Genomic DNA, 20280 nt, shown 5'->3' on the forward strand with positions numbered 1-20280 from the left:
CACCGACTGTACACACGGCAGATTTTCGCCCGATAATTGGCCGATGCCGATTATCGGGCGATAAAAATCTGACGTGTGTACGTAGCTTTAGACTCCTCAGTTTAGTTCTAGACCTGTTTGGCAGAACTGGTCCAAAAAATTCTAAACCCCCAAATATTCTGAATCAGAACATTAAAGGCCTGATTCATTAAAGCTCTCCAAGGCTGGAGAGGATACACTTTCAACAGTGAAGCTGGGTGATCCAGCAAACCTGGAATTGATCTGGTCCAGAATTCAAAACACTTGCTAACAAATAGCAAATGACTCTTAGAAAATCCATTCCTTAAACTATGACTGTTTAATCTTCCATTTGATGATGTATAGTTTCAGGCCCAATGCTATATGGCAGAGCCAGAAACAATCCATCAGTGATCATTAAGGATTTATGTAAGGAAGGCATTCTGTCCACCACTAAAGGGGGCATTTTATCGCTGACCCTCAATTGTTTTTTGGGGTACCCTAAAAACCTAAAAATATTTTCAATGGTTCTTCTAGGGTAAAAAAGTTGAGAATAACTGCAGTAAAATGTATCACCTTATATTTTCATTTTCTTGTGCATATTTCTAGTGATGCAGTAAGAAGAGTTTCATATGTAAATGTAACGTGGGGCACAGACAGTGCCGGCTTCAAAGTCTTGGCAGTCTGCCTGAACTCAGATTCAGCTACCTACTGATTTTATGTTTAGTAAACCAAATTTACAATGAACAAAATTTATTATCAGTAAAAAGAACACCCTTTTTTCAAAAAGATCAATCCTATCACAGTCAGTAAGAATAAAAAGAACCTGTATATATAAACAGATTAGTAACTAAAAACAGTAGCAGGAATAGCCCAAATTTGTGATCGGTGCCTGTTATACCTGTTCGCATTATTTTATCACAAGTTTTATATTTTATGGGAACTTTATAATTTTATAAAGTAGCCTCAGCTCATTTTCACTTTATATATTTATTTTTTTAACAACCTTGATAGAAACCTTGTCACTCTAATGCAATAGCTGTAAAAGCTATTGTTTTCTGTTAGCAAACATATGTTTTACTGTAATACTCAAGAGTGTTTTAAGGATTATTTTTTTTTTTTTAAAGTGTTGTGCTGTGAATAGGAATATACATTTAAATTTTTAGATAGAACATATCTTTTCCCATGGATTCTGATTTATTACAGTTCTCCAAGGCTGAAGAGGATACACTTTCACAAATGAAGCTGAGTGATCCAGCAAACCTGGGTTACAGGATTGAAAGAATTTGCTAACAAATAGCTAATGACATTTTAGAAATCGACTCCAGGTTTGCTGGGTCATCCAGGTTTACTGACAAAAGTGTATCCTTTCCAGCCTTGGGGAGCTTTGATAAATCAGACTTGTTGTGCTTTTGATTGATTATGATATGATTATTGACTATTGATTATTTTTGATTATTGTATACATTTTAGGCATCAGGAATTTTTCATATTGTCATTCCTTGTTGGAAACTGTATATAACTGTATATAAATAAAGCTTAAACCAAAGGTCAGATGATTGGTTGTGCTGGTCTCAGGCAAATATCTGACATGAATATAGCATCCCCTATTTTAAATTAGTTTTTTGTATGGAAAATGTTTGAGCACCATAACCCATCACATTATTATTCAGACGCTGAATCTGTGTTTATTCAGACATCTATCTGTGTGTCACTATACTTGCACAGGTATAGAGACCCAAAAATACCTTGTTATTTTCAATACACCACTTTTTATTTTAATGGTCTCTCCTGTCTATTTTTAATTTCAAAATAAATCACATTGAACTTGTAATTTAAAATTACCCAATGACCTAAAAAATGCAGGGGAAAGCAGAGCAAAATCCTAAACTATTTTAAATGCTTATTTGCAGTTTTACTTTCAATGGGCCTTTGAACTTACTAGAACATATGTTTATTCTAGAAACAGTCAATTTCCTGACACCAAACCAAGGTTGCAAATCCATAGCAGCCTTTTTTTACTAAAGAAACATGAAAAACTTCCTGACAAAGTACATTTTTTACTGACAACCTGAAATATGACATAAACTTCTAGTAAAACTAAAACTTTTGAACTTTAGCACCCACAAGTAATCTGTTTTGGATTAATGTTAAAAATCAACAAAGCACAACAGAACGTATCACTAGAATTTTGAAGGGCTCTTTTAGCTACAAACGGAAAAATTGATGTGTAGGGCTCAGAGCCCAACTGGGGGGGGGGAGATGGCTTTTTGGATGCATAACCAAACCTGTTACTATTTTCTGTATACACTGCCCTTATATGCTATGATACTTGTACTAACAATACATTCTTAATTAACGTGCAACGTGGGTGTTGCGGCACATACGCATGTTCCAGGTTGTGAACCTGTTAATGACACTACCTTTTTGACAAACATGAAGGCAGCTTGTGGAAAATGTAAATTTAACTCTAGTCCAGATGGTAAAGTAAAGGTAATGTTGGTTAAAGTTTAAGTTAAATCCATGGATAACAAAAATTGTCTAAATACAAGGAGCATGTGTGTTCTACTTTGGCTTCTCTCAGTATTTCTTCTAGATCTGAATGTGAAAATGTGTGCATGAACAATCCCTGTCCTATGTATGTATCTCATTGTATAAATACCCCCATCTAGTTTTCAGCAGGTAGCCTGTAGTGAGTGGGCCTGCTGGGAGCCACAAAGGCTTTGTGATACTGATAATATCACTGCCTTAAGGTAATGACTAGGTTTTCAAAGACATTTGATGCACCTAAATTAGATTTATAGGCTTTGTTGTGCTTTGCCTAGGTTTCAAGTTTATTACAAAAGGCAATAGTCAAAAATTACCAGTATCCACATGGAGTCACTGTCACTACAGATGGCAGCTAATTTTTGGACTAAAGGTAGTCAAAATTTGTGCTAATAAACAGACATTATTTTATGATCTCTGGACGTCTACAAAGAGATACATGCAATGATAATTCAGCAGTAAAATGCTTTAACATCGCTCTACTAATGCATAAAACATTTATTGTTCAGTTTATATAGGGAGGAAATTGGACAGCCATTTAATGTTTCAGATCACTGCTGTTATCAGTAATGTTTATCCAAAGTACATTGCACTTACAGAAGCAAATACCGCAAGAGCAAATTTAACGTGAGGATTGTATTATATTTATCAAGAGATGACGACTCTTTGTCACTTCCTGCTATTGCTTTATGAAATGTTTCTACATGAACAGATGAAGATCCAGAAAAAATGTGTAAACATCATTGACAAAGAAGAGGATCAGCAAATGGGAAAATGCACATTCAAATATCAATTTACACTTTAATCAACAAAAATACATTTTGCAAACATAAACACAACTTTATGCTTCATCAGGAGGAACATCACATTTTTGTGTATAGTATATCAGCCATTGTCCAATCTTGATTGTGTGAAAGTACGAAACGCGTCAGAAAATACAGTGGTTATTAAGAAAAATGGGTATTGTGATGGTCACATTTTTAACATGGTGTATATTTTTGCAAATTTTATTTTTGTTGATTAAAGTGTAAATTGATATTTTAATGTGCATACCTTAGAAGTACCATTTGTTGCTTCTTTTCTTTGTCAATGTTAAATAGTAATGTGGTATGAAAATTTGGGACTCTATATTTTATGTCTTTTGTAATATTTGTTCCAAAACACATGTGCAAAGTTCTTAAGTTGTCCATGTTCTTGCAGATTCAGCTCTATTCTTTAGCACTCCGTATACCCTTCAAACACTCAGAGTATTGAAAATCTGACATTTATGACATCACACACTACATCTGACAATACAATCTCCTTCTAATACACAAACACCTATGGAGTACAAGTATTTATCTGATAAAATACAAAATAATTAGAATGTTTAGTAAAGCCTGCATATTACCTAGTTTGGCTAAACCTAAAGGAAATTGCACAAAAGTGACACACCAGAATTTCACTTTGCATTTATTATAACTTTTATTTTATTCAAAATTTTGGAATATCAGAATTTTTAACAATGTATTATTTTTCCATTTTTAATCGTCTCATATAGGTGCTCACACTTGCTAGTATTAATATATCAAAGACCATTTATCTGCACTGGCAAAAAAATGACATAGCATTGGGCTAGATAGTATATTTTACAGAAAGTCCAATGTAAAAAAAAATTAAAAAAAAAAATTTCCCTAATATCAGATCTGATCATCTTAGTGGTGAATGCTTGTGTTCAATCCAGTGAGCACTGGAAAATGTCCTAAATTATTTTGCTTTAGTGACCTACATATACTAAGCTGTATAAAGAGTAATAAATAATTCAACCTTTTTGTACGGTAACTTAGTGTTTTAAAATTTTTATTATTACTTTTATTGTTATTATTATCATCCAAGATCACATTAGAAGGAGAGATAAAATGCAAACTGGATGTTAGCTGTCAGGAAGGTTGTGTTGATATTCAAAGCACATCCTGTATAGTGTCTAATTGAAGGTAAAGTCAGCACCCTCTTAATTGTTTTCCTAATGAAATAAATTGCATTAGTTAGGAGAGGAAAGAGAAAATCCAGATTCTTAAAGCAATGCCTGAGGAGCTTACTCATTCATAGAAGACATTAAGAAAATGGAAGCTTTCAGTCTCAGGTTAAAGGATCTTCAACAGATGGCTCTAAAGTTGCTTGAATCCTTGTTGGTCTATACCACTACAGCATTATGTTATAGGCTTCAGATTAAAACATTTGGAAATACATTTTTTTAATTATAAATATACATTTTAGTTATTACTAAATACTTTATTTTATACCAGGAAAATATATGGACAGCTTGTGTTCAACATTGTCCTTTATGAGAATATTTTTTTACTTACCGGAATTTTAGCAACAGAATGACATGAATTTCCCATCACTTACCTGTGGCTATGGATTTAAAAAATTACTCTACAAACACAGCTATATTGGCCATTACATTGGCATGGCACACCTTTCAACAAGGGTTAAGCAGAAAATAGCACAAGAGTGGAAATTTGGGCATTTTTTTTTTTGCTAAAATGTAGTAAGACTCTCATCCTATTAGAACAGTCAGCTGGTAAAAATATTCTAAATGTAAAAAAAATAGGCGTTAATATTTAAAGCCCAATTTAATTTCTTTGTAAAAACTTTCCTACTCTGTAGCATGGTAAAATTATTCAAGACTGTATTGTTTGAGCTTGGTCATACATTTGTGTCTAGAGAGTTTGAATCAAGCACAGCACAATGAATAGTAATGTTAGAAACTATTATTTACAAATGCAACAAACACAAAATGTTGGCTTTTTGGGATATTTTTATTCAAACGCTTCACTAAAGTTTAGTACTAAAATTAGTGTTTGCAAATTGCCTCATTTAATAAATGTAAAGGCTAAACAAGTTTTAGTATTTGATATAGTAGGGAAGGTTTTAATTGTTGACTGTGCCGCTGCGGGAGGGATCCAACCCATTTATTTGTTCTGGGAATCACTGTCATTGGGACAGAGGGTGAGGGGAATCTGATTTAAGCTGCTATTAGATCTGTAAATGGGGGGAAATCCTCCAATGGGGACACCTGTACCAGGGACAATTTTCTGTAATTATATTCGTAAATATTTTTTTTGTAAACTAATATCCCTAACAAATTACCATCTTTTTTTTTGTTCTTTTTTGCAGGTGCTTTTCCAGGTCTGATCACCTTGCTCTGCATATGAAAAGACATATTTAAGGACATTTCAAAACAGTAATGGCTCTTAAGCCTAAGAGGACCAAGGATTGCAATGGATACCAGTGGCCCATGTTATAGCAGGAGTTACAAAACATTTCTTCATGTAAAACTTTGTACACAAAAATCCGTATCAAAAGTTCATGCACCATCATACACTCAAGTAAACAAGACAATGTTTGTTATGCCTTACCCCCCAGCCTAATTAGGAGGCACAGAGTTTTGGAGAGCTGAGTAAATAAGGAACTGTTCTAAACTAATAGATTGTGTGTTACTCTGGAACCCAAGACACTGAAAAGTCCTGCAAGCAGACGTTAATGTAAAGGTATCTGAAGAATTTTTTGAAACTCAGAAGCTGCTAAAAAAGTCACCTTCGAGTTCCATTCTTGTAGCACTAATATTTTCTTAGTAATAAAAGAAAAAAAACGACTGGTTACCAACTAGAAAACCAAAACTCCCATGGTTCATATTCGGACTCCCAATTATGAAGAGTTCTAGCTCTACCAAGCTCTGTTCTGTGTAATGTGGTCTGTTCTGGTTTGGCCTCATTACAAAGCTCTTAAGATCATTTTTAACTCATGGCCATAGGCCTTACTGGCACTGGACTGGTGGGGTCAGAATAATTAAACAAGTATGGCTACTGTTAGGTCTGTGTTTCAGAAGATCATGTGGATGGAGGAGCACTCATAAAAATCCCCAACCTTATTTATTTTGACTTCTGTTGGCTGTAGCACACCTTATGCACTATGGACTTGTAAAAGCCACTGACACTGACTGAGGAAGGGAGCCTATTTATTATGGACATCTTTCACCACCAGTGTGCGCACTTCCAAAGGTTAAAAAAACCTTTCATTTTTTCAGCAAGATGTAATTTTTTTTTTTTTGCTTAATTTAAAAGGCTTTTTTTTCAAAAGCGTCTTGTCACATTCTTTTCATGGATAAGTATATTACTGAACTTTTCAATCTCCATCTGGACACTTTTAGCTTGAATTGGACCAGCAACTTAGACCTGACTTCTAACATCATATGGGCAGCAAGCTTTCTCCCATTGAACTTTCCAAATCTTGTGCTTGATCACTGACTTCTACTCCTAACAATATACCTAGTTAGAAACTTGATGTTATTTCCAGAGCAGCTGCATTTTGTACTAAATATTTTCTTTTGAGTATCTGAAGACATCAACTACAAAAAGCCAAATATGTTAACATTGGATAATGGAGGACACTTACAGCAAAATGATATTGCCATGTTGACCAGACAATTCCTTGTTTACCAAGGCCATTCATTGGACACTCTTAGCTATAACTAAGAGGGTTCTAATGGATAGACATTGTTGGCATTTATCCAGGTATTGGAGTTTTTTTCCACTTGGGACATTTTGGAAATTATAAACTGCAGGTCTAACTTGACCTTATGTTGATAAAATCTAGACTCATAAAAAGAAAAACTTAACCCATTAATGCTTAGGTAATGAGTATCCATGTACATACAACACAAACAGTAGTAATTAGTCTTTGCTCCAAAGACTAACCATCAGACCATATCAAGTGGTCAATTCAAGTAGGTGTGGTGGGGAACAGGTTGTATATTTTGTATATTCTGGGACCACCCCTAAGCAGCTAGTAAAATTGCACATTTGGTCCCACTGTAACCAGATGAACGCAGCTCTACCCAGCCGGCTGGCCTCTTTTTAACTTGTTTTGACTCCTTGACTGTTAAGCAAAAAAAAAAAAAATTGAAAAAAAGGAAAAAAATGAGAAAATAAAGTTCAAAAAAAAGAAAAAAAAAGAAAAACGGCAAAAAAAGAAAAAAGTGAAAATGAAAAAAAAAAATAAAACAAAATAACTTTAATTATTTGAGACATTGAACAGAAGGAATAATAAATGAAAGAGCAGCCATGGCACTTGAGGTTTAATTCTAAAGCTGCCAGTGGGTAAAAAATTCCGTTGACTGATCCCTCTGGTTTCTAAAGGGTTTTTAAGCTTCTCTTTACTAATGTCATATGGAACCTGCCGAAAAACACAATTTCATCGTCTAATACTTTTGATTTTTCACAGTCATTATTTCCTTGTTTATTTATTACCAATATTACTTTTTATGGGGTGGGATGTTAACATGACCTGAAACCAAAACCTATGAACATTTTAGGTGTTCCGAAGAATCTGATAAAGGGTGAAAGAAAAAAGTTTGATTCCAAAGATTTTAAAATCGAAATGTACTTACTATACCTGAAGCACTGCTTGTCGACAATCCTTGTAGTCCTCTGCTTCTGCATACTAGTTTTACATATTTTATTGTTATGGCCATTCTGATGGATTTTCAATATTGTGATAAAACTAAGGAACATGGATTCATGGAAAGCAAATGCTAAACATAATAGGAAATGTAAATGCTAGTTTACCTGCATTTCAAGAGGCACCTTCTTTGTAGATATTTTATACACATGTGGTTGATAGAGGAGCATGTACATTAGGGGAAATTTAGCTAAAAATGTTGCTATCCATTTTCTTCCCATTGGCTCATTTGTATCTTTTGAGATGCAAATTTTTAGAGAATGGGGCCTACTTAAACCAATGATGGTCTCATTCCCCATAAATGCCATCAACAGTTTATTGTGTTATTGCAAATTATTTAATATGATATAATTATGCAGAAAACTGTTTGCCCTCTGTTTCTGTGTATGCACATAATAAGGGTCATTTCTGATTGTCCGCCTATTTTTACACTTTCCATTGGGTAATAACCACAGAATATTGTCAGTCTGCTAAAAAAAAACAAAAATAATCTTGGTAAAGGGGCAGGGTAAATTGTCTGTTTACATTATATATGTATCTTTGTAAGAAGGGAGGATCTCTTTCCTGTTTGTATACATCGGGTAAGGAATTCCTTCCCATGCTAAGTCAATTATTTTCTCTGAATTCCCATTGGTGTTGTAAATAAGGTCACAAATTTTAGACTGAGTAAGAGATGTCACTAGATGCACTTTCTTTAGTGAAATGAATGCATTCAGATACATTGTAGTAGCACATACATTTGCATAGTTGCCAAGTATCCCTGCCTCTGGTGAACATTCCTTAAATTTGCCCAGCTCCATTTTTCCGATGAAAGTCCCATAGACAGGACTGCACACAGGTTGTTACAGCAGATGGCAAGCATGGTATGCTGTCAATTTGTTGCATCATTCAGTTTTTGGCAGCTATGCATCTGATATTGTGTTAATGTTCATATTGTCTGTTCTAAATACCATAATGGGTGATGTTATCCTTAGTTTCATTGCTGACTTGTTTATGGAGATACATGGTTCAGGACTATGTTAAGTTAATAGTCCTGAATTATGAACCTCCAGCTACAGATCAGTGAGTGTAGTATTACCATTTTTTTAACATCCTGCTTTTACAATACAGATCTTTAAAAAAAATCTTTAAAAATTGTAATGTTTAAGAAACATAAGTGACCATTGATGCTCTTTTTTGGAGAAAAATGCCCCCTCTATTTGCAATTTTTAGCTTAATGCTTTTGAAACAAAGACAAGATGCAAAGGCATTTGTTTTGAATGCTTTTTTCCACCTTCCAATTTAACAAATGAACTGTCATTTTAATGAAGTAAATACACATGGTATGGCGCAGATGGTTGCAGTTGTGCAATATAAAAGGACAATCTTTTAGTTTATGTTTTGCTTTTTCATAGGATTCTTCACATTAAGCACACTCATGCAATTTAAGAATACTGTTTTGCCATAAACTTTTTTACCTATTGGATCGAACTAAGTTTACTACTCCACCAGAATGTGTGCAGTAGTTATAAATATTATGTTGGTAAATAATGTAACCATTCAGATTTCAGAGATAACCTGCCATCACTGACCACCTTCTGATTCCTGGCTTAGCCTCTGTGTTATTCCTTGACTTCAATACTTAGTAAGTCAATTACCAGAAAATGTATAAAACTGATGGTCTATGTTAGGTTAACTACCAAATTTACAGACAAGTTCTAGCTTTGTGACTGAGAAAGTATTTACTGATATTTAAGCAATATCTTATTGGCTTACTGTACAATCAACCATTCTACTGACTTAAATACCACAGTTGGCAATGTATGTAAATGGAAAGTCAGCTTTTTAGGTCAGCTACACACTATGTAACAGAAATAATCTAGATATAATTATTAGTGTATACAAGCTCCTGTCAGTTCATTGCTGCCTTAGATCCTAACTCATCTTAAATCAATCTGTCAAACCGAACCATATATACACAAGGGTCAATGTTATCATAGACATTAGCATTTATACTGGTAAACGCTTTATTAGAAGATCAGTTTTATATAAATTGTTTTTTTTTAATTCTACACAAATTCTGAGTCAAAAACTAAAAAAATGGCTGGCATGATGGCAGTTTTACCATTTTTCCCAAAAGCTCTGCTCTTTGTCTTTTGTCATCTTTTTTTTACTCATGCAATGATTGTTAGACACTTAGATCATGTTGGTTAAAGAAAAAAAGACATTATCTGAGTTAGCTAAAAACCCACGTTGATATATCCTTTTAATAAACTATAATTTAGCTCCCAGCTATCACTATAAATGTTAACTATACTGTAGCCACACAAAGCCCAACAATTCAGCCACTGATTTACTTCAATTTTACAGAGCATTACAATGCATCATGATGATATACCATCTGTGATCTACACCCCAAATGACTGTCTCGGGCATCCAGGCATTTTTGAGTATGCCTATTCTGTACTGTATCTGGAATCCTGAATTACTTTATAGCCATAGTGAAATGAATCTGAACAGAGAGATTGGTTCATTATTGCACAGTTCAAACTCCTCAATCTCAGATTTAATATTATGTGTTTTCTTGGCTCTATCATGCATTTATGGAGCAGATTGCAGAAAGCTTCCTCCCTTTAATGTGAAATAGTTTCCAAGGGAAATGTTTCATGAAGCGTGGGATGGTTGATTCTCCTCTTAACTGTGTACAGTGCATAGATCTACCATTACAGAGATGTTCTGTGTAAAGATCATCAACATTATTACAATGCACACTAGATATGGGGGTGACTTTCAGCATTACAGTAATTTAATAACACACCTGTCTTTGTAGGCCTGACATTAGTATTCTCTTCACTGAGATATATGTGAACAGAAGGGATGTGCTTTCTTATATGTAATCCATGTATGCAGCATCCATTATAATAGAAAAAAAAGGCGGAAAACCTGCATATTGTATGCAAATGATCATTTTCTGTGAGACCCAGGTATTTCTGAGGCTGCTGGCATTCCTCACAGTGAAACTGATTATCTTTGGATTTTCCTTGCAAGAGCCAGCATGAGCATATGAAGTCTAGGTTATACCGGAGTTGAATGCATTTACGAACAGCAGGCAAGATTTCCAAAGCCCCCTCCCAAGTAGAGGCAGAAATCCCTGGTACTTGGCTGATTAGGTTGCATGCAAGTCTGTGAATACAAAATGTTTTTAGGAAACTAAAACTTCCCTGTATAAAAAAATAAAATAATGGGGCTTTCTGTTACATAGTGTGTAGCTGACCTAAAAAATTAAATTTTTATATACTTACACAGCCAACTGTGGAATTTAAGTCAGTAGAATGGTTGAATTTAAATAAGCCAGTCAGATATTGCTTAAATATCAGTCATAGGAATGGTTACATTTTACATGGTTACGTTTTATAATTATCTAGAGTGATCAATACAGTACAGTGATATACTACACAGCTAAATTGTGAAAAATTTTATGGCAAAACAGTGTTTGCATTTTTTCCAGACTAGCACCCTTTATAACCATATGGGTATACACGGGTACAACTTCAGGATATTTTAATAAACAGGGAATGATTGGTTTGTCAGTTACAGATAGTTATTCTTTAGTGACTTACCTGTTTACCAACCGCCACACTTATGACCAGCTCTCCCAATGAATACACTGTGCAAGAACTGTACAGCCTTGCAGCATCTTTCTACCTCCATCCCGATCCTCCACGATCCCAAGTCTGCAGACTGTCAGCAAACTTGCCGCTGACAGGCGCTTTCCTATGCTTCTCGCTTAACGACTAATTTGCAAAGGAACAAACCTGATTGTTATTTGAGGAGCATCTGTATTCTCACCACTTAGGCGGAGCAGTTCATCAGTTTTCATCAATTGTTGTTATAAGTCATATTACTGCCCTCACCTATGATAGATTAGGTCACATTCATTATTCTTGTTTTTTTTTTCATCTTGTGTTGTCCTATGTTAATCATCAATTAATTCTAAATGTTTTGATATTAAGTTGTATACAAAGCCCAAGGAAGGAAACTCGGGCATTCTAAAAGCTTGCATAGTCAATAAATTAAATTAGCCAATGAAGGGGATCACTTAAAATTCAAGGATGTTGCATGTTGCAATGTAACTAGCCCAGGTAGAGTCTATATGCAATGTTTCTCACACACATGTAAGATGGACTCCTATCTGGTAAGTCCTGAATAATGGTCCTAATTTTGTGTCCTTAGTCCACCAATACAGTTCTGTGATCCCCACTCTACTGTTTTCATGAGAAAATTAGAAAAAATGATGCACAGTTATACCTTTACATTTTGATATGCTTAAGAGTGCTTCTTAATATTACTATTTAGATCTTATTTATAGACATATATATATACACTGTATACTACTCCACATTTATAAGCCCTAGTTTAGAAGATCATGTGTGTGAGAGATTGAATTAATCTCACCAGAAAAATTGATTAGATCTCTAGAGGTGGAATTTTTCATCTGTATGCTAATTGATGATTAAATCATTGGCTGTATATAATAAGCATGAACAACACCTTTAAAGTAAACCTGTCATTTTGCCCATGCAGGGAAAATCATAGATTCACTTTATAGCTCGCATTCTTGGCTACTAATATTTACCCCACCACCATCCCATTATCCATCCAAAACCGGTATTTCCTGGGGCAAGGGAGGTGTTATGTGACCATTCTTCCCAATCCAAATATGCAGTCAGGATATGGAGCATTAGAGGTCCAAGCACTGTCATGTGGAATAGGAAGGAAAGTCAGTAGATTTGACCAGGATTGCAGGGAAGCATGGGAGAGGTAAATAATAATAGTAAAATTGTGGACTATAATGGAAACCCATTATTTTGGCCCTTAACTAGAGGAGCTGCTTCCGAATGACCTGCCACCATGTGTATTTACTGAAGTCAATTGAAGGTTTTAACTGGGTATGAAGCAATCTTATGTACCACATATTCATTATCTAAAGAATCTGCCACAGTGTTTTATGTTGAACAATGTTTTATGCCTGTCAGTAGGCATAAATTCAATTTAAGAGAGTGGCCTTTTAAATATTGACCTGATAAGAATGCATAAAGGCATGTGACTTTTTTACTAGCTCATTTTGTTTTAATGTTTAAATTACACAGTGATAATGATCCTTTTCTATAAGATCAGGCCTTTTTCTTCATATATTAACTGATGGATGTGGATTTGTGCATCCTCTGCCCGACAAACATGTTTTACTGTCAAATGTGCTATAGATCTAAAGTAAGGACAGTGTATTCTATCCCTGTGTGCACTCCACAAAGAACAGAGGGAAAGCTTCAGGAAACCCAACAATATCTATTCTTTCATTCTCAACTAGAGAAGCTAATTATGCTTGTTAATCAGTAGAAGATTTTTTCACAAGAATTATTTCACATTCCCTATCAGTTAAGGGGAAAAGATTGTCAGTGTATTAAGGTTTCACCCATTTGCTTGCTGGGTTATGGTTCCTTTCCCTCCCCTTCCTAGAAAAGATCACTTTAAGATGAAGCCTAGTGTAGTATTCCATAAATGTTGCACTTTTTCAATCTTGTATTGAGAACTGAGAAGTTGAGAGTGTGAGTTTCGGCCACATCCTCAGATGAATGAAAGAGAAGAGTGACTGCTTTCAAAAATAATTCACTTTTTGGTAACTCTTGGTTAGCAGATATTCAGTAAGTGGGGGATATCTCTGCTGCCTTATTTTGAAACCCAAGAGTGGAGTTCTGTAATTAGAACATTTAGAATCCTGAAGCAGCGTTGTTTTTTTTATAAACCCCTAAAAAAGAGGGGACCAGCAATGCAATGTATTGCTAGGTTCTGTAGCACTGGAAAGAATTCCTTATCAACACTCCTTTTCAGGCCTATTTTTGTGTGTGCAAAAAGTTGAAGACCATTCAGAATTTTTGACAAAATTGTTTTACCTAGCCATATAAAAGCTTATACGGTTATATTGTATCTACTGTATTTTCATAGAACCAATGAAGTTGTAACACCAGATGTTTTGTGGGTAGGTTAGGTACTATATATAATATCTTCTAATACAGTGGCATCTAACCTATATTCTTTACATCTTGAAATCTAATATTGTTAAGCCAGGGTCCTTCTGAGAAGAATGTGGAATCAATCACGTATGTTTATTTCATATCTATGTCAAAATTATGTCTTATGTGCACTCTGGTGTTTTTTTTATTTAAATTGATGAAAAATTCCTAAATTTCTTATCACATGTAACATAATGTAGTATTAGTTTTGGCAGTGATTCATTTTGTTGGTCACTTCATTTTTTAGCATATCTCCATCACAATTTGATTCTGCGGTACAAGCCACCATTTTCTATATTTTGTAGCTCGAGAAATGAAATGTCATGGTATACACTTATAATACTATGAATACCAGTAACTATTGATTTGGGACAGCCGTTCATTTAACAGTTTATTTACTGTTCTTTATAGACCAAATGGAAGAAATCTGAGCCAACTAAAACATTTGATTTAATCCTAATTCATGATATAGGTAGTTATATTTGATAATGACCCTAGTTACTGAACAAAATTTATTCATTTGTGAGCCCTCTTATTTGTATCTGTTCTCTTGACATTGTATAAACATTTGGCTTGAAAATTGTTTCCCAGTTTGTATGTTATGTTGTAAACGAAAACGGGAAATACAATGTAAATTTGGTCTACAAACAACTTGCAAATTTTTAACTAAAAGTATGATGGTTTAAAAGTTAGCTAATATAAGATCGGAACTAATACCTTTGAAGAAATGAGTCGCACCGTGGTTCAATCAAGAACCACTGTCATTTTATATCGTATATCCCTAAATCTACCATTGTTAATTGAGCAGGTAATTGTATGAAAAAGCCTGGCTATGGAATATATATCTAGGAAAATGAAGGTAATGACCTATAAAATATTGGTACATACCAGATCATCTTTACATTTGACAAACGATTGTCCGTATAATTAAACAGACCTTAAATTGCCTTGAGGCTCAGCATATTTTTAGAAATCTGGTCCCGAACAATGCGTGCCCCTCTGCATTGCAAAGATTTGTTGCTAATTTGGATTGCACATTTATTAAGCACACTTGTGCTAAAAGACGAAAAACACGGAAATGATAAAATTCTGAATGCTTTTCAAACTTTGAAAAAATTGCTTGAAGGAATTTAATTTTGCACTATGATTTTCATTTTTTTTTTGTCTTATTTTGTCCAGGCGTGTCGAACAAGTGCTTATGGAGAGACCCTCAAATATATTCTCTCAGGCCTTTTATGGTATTTCTTCTATATCTCAGAAATACCCCATTTATAGCTCTCCGTTCTCCCTTTATTTTTGTGTTTTTTATTTTGTTACTTATTATTTTTAGTCTTTTTTTATATATGAATATATTATGTTGTCTTTTTTTGCTGTACAAAAAGTCTTAAGATTTAAATAAAATATTATTTGTATTATATGATGGTGGTATGTTAATGTTACAAAATTATTAATGAAGAAAAAAATTTATTTTTGTTACTGGTCTGTTTCATAATTCTTTTTTAAATTGGTATATTGTAAGATATCTATGCAAAAATGTTATGTGACGCATTTTTATTTAAGAATGTAATATGTGTAATAAACAGTAGAATGTGTTTGGCCTGGAAATGATTAAATGTCTCTTGTGCATCATTTAAGCAATACTTCTATGAAGGGCATGTAACTCAGTTTAACAGATGGTCTTGATGCCAAGCTGGTGAAAAACCTTCATGCAGAATCCAAAGACTTTCAAAGATACAAATGATTTGCATTAAAATGTCCAAGATCTGGATTTTTTATCATTACCGTTTTGACTAGAAAGTCAAGAATACCTGTAATTGCAAGGCGATTTAGGTGTTCAATAATTATGATTTAGGTGTTCAATGATTATCATATATATGTAAAAACTGCTGAGGGATGAATGGGTTTGGAAGCACAGGTCACAGAAAACAGGTAAGATTAAAGCAGCACATTTTAAAAGGATAAAGTAAGGATGAAAAAAATTAATTAGACTGCAGCTAGAACTTAGAACATAGAGACGAGAGATGACGTAGATTGGGGAAAAATTTGCAGATCTCACTGCACGTGCGTGAGATTGGCAATTTTTTCCCTATTGATGAAGGAGCAATGAGTGAAGTACTTTGTTAATCCCAAGGAAAATCAGTACAGAAAAAGTCAATGTAGGAGTTACCAAGCCTGAAGTCATATAGTAAATCAGTTCAAGAAGAAAAAAGACAGGCTTTCTGGCAATCTAGTATTACCTCCTGGGCAGTTCATTTCCAAATTTATATGTATAAAAGCGGTACATTGTTTTTCTTGAAAATTTATTTTACATTGTAGGCCTGTAATTCTTAAGCATATCTCACTGAAATATGTCCATTTTTTTAATAAATATAATAAATTGACCAAAAAACACAAAAATCTGTTAAAACAAGGGTGCATAAATAAATCAAAAATACTGAAACCTTTAATATAACTGTACAGTAGCATATATATATATATATATATATATATATTATAATGATTACTTTCTATTGGATTCAATACAGTTATTTGTAAATAGGATCAGAGAGGAAAAGTATGGTGCACCAGAACAGACTTATAGTGTGCAAAATAGTGGGATTTTTTGTTTGGTCGCAGCTCATGAATTAATATTCCAATCAATGTCCTAATTATTGTAGGGATTTGGGTTGCAGGCTAGTCTTCTTGACTCATTTGAGAATGCCAAACGTATCAAGGGTGGACCCACTCATCTATTGGGGTCCTAATATATTTCAGTGTGAAAGCTTCTATTATGTGAGTTTCTGTCTGGCTTCATAAACATGCCAAAACATCCCCAAAGTGGGTTCACAGAATATCTTAATAAAGCCAAGGAAAGCCGTGGTTTTAGAATAGATTAGAAACAAATTTAATCTCAGGTGGGATTAGATTCATTCTTAAAATTGTATGCGTTGGTGGATGGTGGAGAAGAGCAGGACGTCAGCAGCCAGCCACAAGGGTGATGAAGGAGCAGCCAAGAGCCTTCCGGGATGTGTGACGTAGGTATCCCGGGAGGCTCTGCGCTCCCATTCATTCTTGATCCCGTAGGCCAGGCGTGCCCACACTTTTTTTGCTTGTGATCTACTTTTAAAATGTGAAAGTCAAAATGATCTACAAACAATAAAAATGCTAAACATATATTTATTTATATATATACCGAGTATGACACAGAAGTGACTGAAGCTAATGAGACATTGAATGGCAGAACATTGCACAGACATTGCACTACAAGACTATAGTGACAGAAAAACTACAGTTCACCTGTCATAGAAGAATGACGTGCTGCACAAGAAAAGAACCGCTAATCTGTACAAAGGTATATCGGTAATTGAACCCAGTCACTGAGCCTGAACTGACTTGGCCACCCAGCACTGCTCACCTCAGACTGCCCTCCCACCCGCTCTGCCTCCTTCCCCACTCCCCACTGTTAAACGAGCCTTCTCAGGCACTGAAAGACATCTCCAGCAGCCCTTTAGATGTACAGCAGGGTAAGGCAGGGCTCCGTGATCAACTCGAGTTGCCTTTGCGATCGACCAGTAGATCGCAATCGATGTTTTGTGCACCCCTGGCCTAGACGAACAAGAATTAAGAACGGTGCTGCACTGTTTTTATTTTTATTTTTTTTAATAGGTGTTGCACTTCAAAATAAGACACTAACAAACAAAATTTTTACTTTAAATAAGCAGGTTGTCTACCCTTTCATGTAAAGTACAAATTCTGAGATTAGGTACGCTTTAAAAAAGGGAGTTATTTTGTTACCTTAGACAGTAATGGTCACCCAGTCAGAAAACGTCAACTGGATAATATTTGTAGCCAGTATCTCACAAATTATGCAGACATGATCTACCGTAGTCACCAGTTGAATACCTCCCATGAAAAATGTCATGTAGTCATAGAAGGAAACAAGTAGCTAAAGATCAACACTGAAATGCAACAAAGAATGAAAAAAAGTAACAATAACTTTATTTAGAAAAGAATAGTCATTTTGTATATTATGTCATGCTTAGCAAACTAAATGTCATTCATTTTTTATTTACTTTTAATTTAATCTAAATAGCTGCTTACTGTGGAGTTTGTATTTTTTTACCTACTCTTCTGGGATGGGAATGTTTACATACTTGTCTTTCTCCTGACTCAGGACCTTTGAGTTCCTGTGATTCTTTGCCAGCTGGTCAGGAAGAAAAGACAGGAAGACCAGCATGGCGGTGGAAACAGATAAGGAGAATACAGTTTTTTTTCTCTTTCAGCAGCCAAAATCTGTGTGTCTCACATAACATGATTATAGAACAACAATATATGCTGGTTCCAATTTGTATGTGTGTTGTGGGGTTAACTATTTATAAACAATTCACTGTGAAAATATTGCAAAGTTTGCAAAATAGGAGCACAAAAAACACTAATCTAATTTTTAGGATGCCAAGCATTATTTTTCATTATTAATAGTGTTTCTTGAACATGTCTCTGGTTCTTGACCTGTTTGGCCGAACAAGTTTCTAGGTTCAGGTTAAAGGCAAATTTGAACACCAATAAAGTTATTTTGGAAAACATTTTGGTGGCTAGTTAAAGTTACAGTATAAAGTCCATACAGCAGCCAAATGCATTTAAATATGGGCTCTATTTATTCTCTAAGATATTCCCTCATGGGAATCTTCCAGGTCCATGTGTGGCAGTATTTGAATGTTTAAGGGAATGTCATATTCTCTGTTTTAAAGATTGATCCCCAAAAGTCTCAGAAACATTCGAGTGTTAGAAGAAATGTGTGAAGCAGTAGAAAACGATTATTTTAATGCACTTTGGAAAGCAAAATGGGAAAGATGCAAATCTTTCAATTCTTTTAGGTACACTAATCCTTGGATTGGGTTAAAATAAAGAAAGGGAAGCATATCAGGAGCACTAGGCTTAGTGAGTAGCCCTGCACCAGTACCTTAGTAATGAAAATCATTACAGCATGTAGTGATAGGAATATAATACTGTAGTTCTGAAACAAAATTTTTTTTTTTTAGATAGGGTAGGGAAAGTTTAAAACCCCTGCCAGGCATTTATTGTTGTGTCCCCACTGGGAAAATGAATTCTTGGAACGCAACAATAACTACCCTAACCAAATAAAAAAGTTTAGTTTTAGGTAACCTTTACTGTATGAAAAAAATCTAGTTACCATATACCTTTATTTCTAACAACCTTCCGGTAAATCACCACCCACAGCACCCCATCTAAAACAGGAAACACAAAGCTCATATCTTACAAAAACATAACAAGCCTTCCTCAGTAATGCATTAGGAATTAAAGGCAAACAGAAAACTTTTTTATTTAAAAGTACCACTTTGGTGTACTGCCAAGATGGATTATGCACTCGTTATGCATACAGAATTTCTTTTGCTAATGTCATTATTTGAGATAATTTGAATCTCTGGCTATTGATACCATGATCTTCCTTGCATCAGGTTCCACATGTCTTGCCACAAATGAAGAGCGTTCATGATGTTTTTTGACAAGCATTATGCATTGTCCAGTTTGCTAAATTGAAATTCTAGAGGTGCCTGAAGTGGGCTTAAGCTTGGTGCACCTGAGCCTATTGGATCAGCCCTTTAGACTGATCACCTTCATTAGCAGCACAAAGATGGTGGTTCAGCACTAAGATATTACTGCTTCCTGTAGCTTTTGCAATGTTTTCCTTGTGAGAGTTTACAGACTCCATTGTGAAAAAAAAAAATACTTACCGACTCACTATGAAGGTAAATTTTTAACTTTTTTTTAAACTTTTCTTTTTAACTGTTTAAATGTTAACATTTTATTCTAGATTTTCTAGGTGGTCAATTACATCATTTGCACTTTAGCAGTATTATCGCTTCTGCAATATTCTTTGTTTGATTTATTGGAGCGGGAGATAGACCAAAAAAGTGTGTGGTAACTGAAGGTGTCTCAAACTTTGGTTTCCTTTCAGCACTAGTCTTGGAAAGGTTTGGGTCTGGTAAAATAAACCTAACATTTGTAGCTTTCAACTCAACAATCTACAATCATGCTGTAATATTTCATTGCTCCATACAATACAGGTAAGTTGTTTCTCACCATTACCCTGTTTCCCCGATTATAAGGCACTCTCTTATATTTTTTGAAATGCCAAAATATGCCCTGGGTCTTATTTTCAGGGGATGTCTTATTTTTCCATGAA

At 34.6% G+C, this 20280-nt stretch overlaps 1 protein-coding gene across 1 annotated transcript in view; it reads left to right on the plus strand.

Annotated features, from left to right (window-relative positions):
* Positions 1-15688, plus strand: part of KLF7 (KLF transcription factor 7) — a 104954-nt gene extending 89266 nt beyond the window's left edge. Inside the window, exon 4 of the mRNA XM_072418698.1 lies at positions 5704-15688. Within this exon, the coding sequence (XP_072274799.1) occupies positions 5704-5755 (52 nt within the window). The 3' untranslated portion in view covers positions 5756-15688. The remainder of the gene's footprint in view (positions 1-5703) is intronic.
* The last annotated feature ends 4592 nt before the right edge of the window (positions 15689-20280 follow it).

The sequence above is a fragment of the Pyxicephalus adspersus genome, chromosome 7 (assembly GCF_032062135.1).
Source record: "Pyxicephalus adspersus chromosome 7, UCB_Pads_2.0, whole genome shotgun sequence".
Classification (NCBI taxonomy): domain Eukaryota; kingdom Metazoa; phylum Chordata; class Amphibia; order Anura; family Pyxicephalidae; genus Pyxicephalus; species Pyxicephalus adspersus.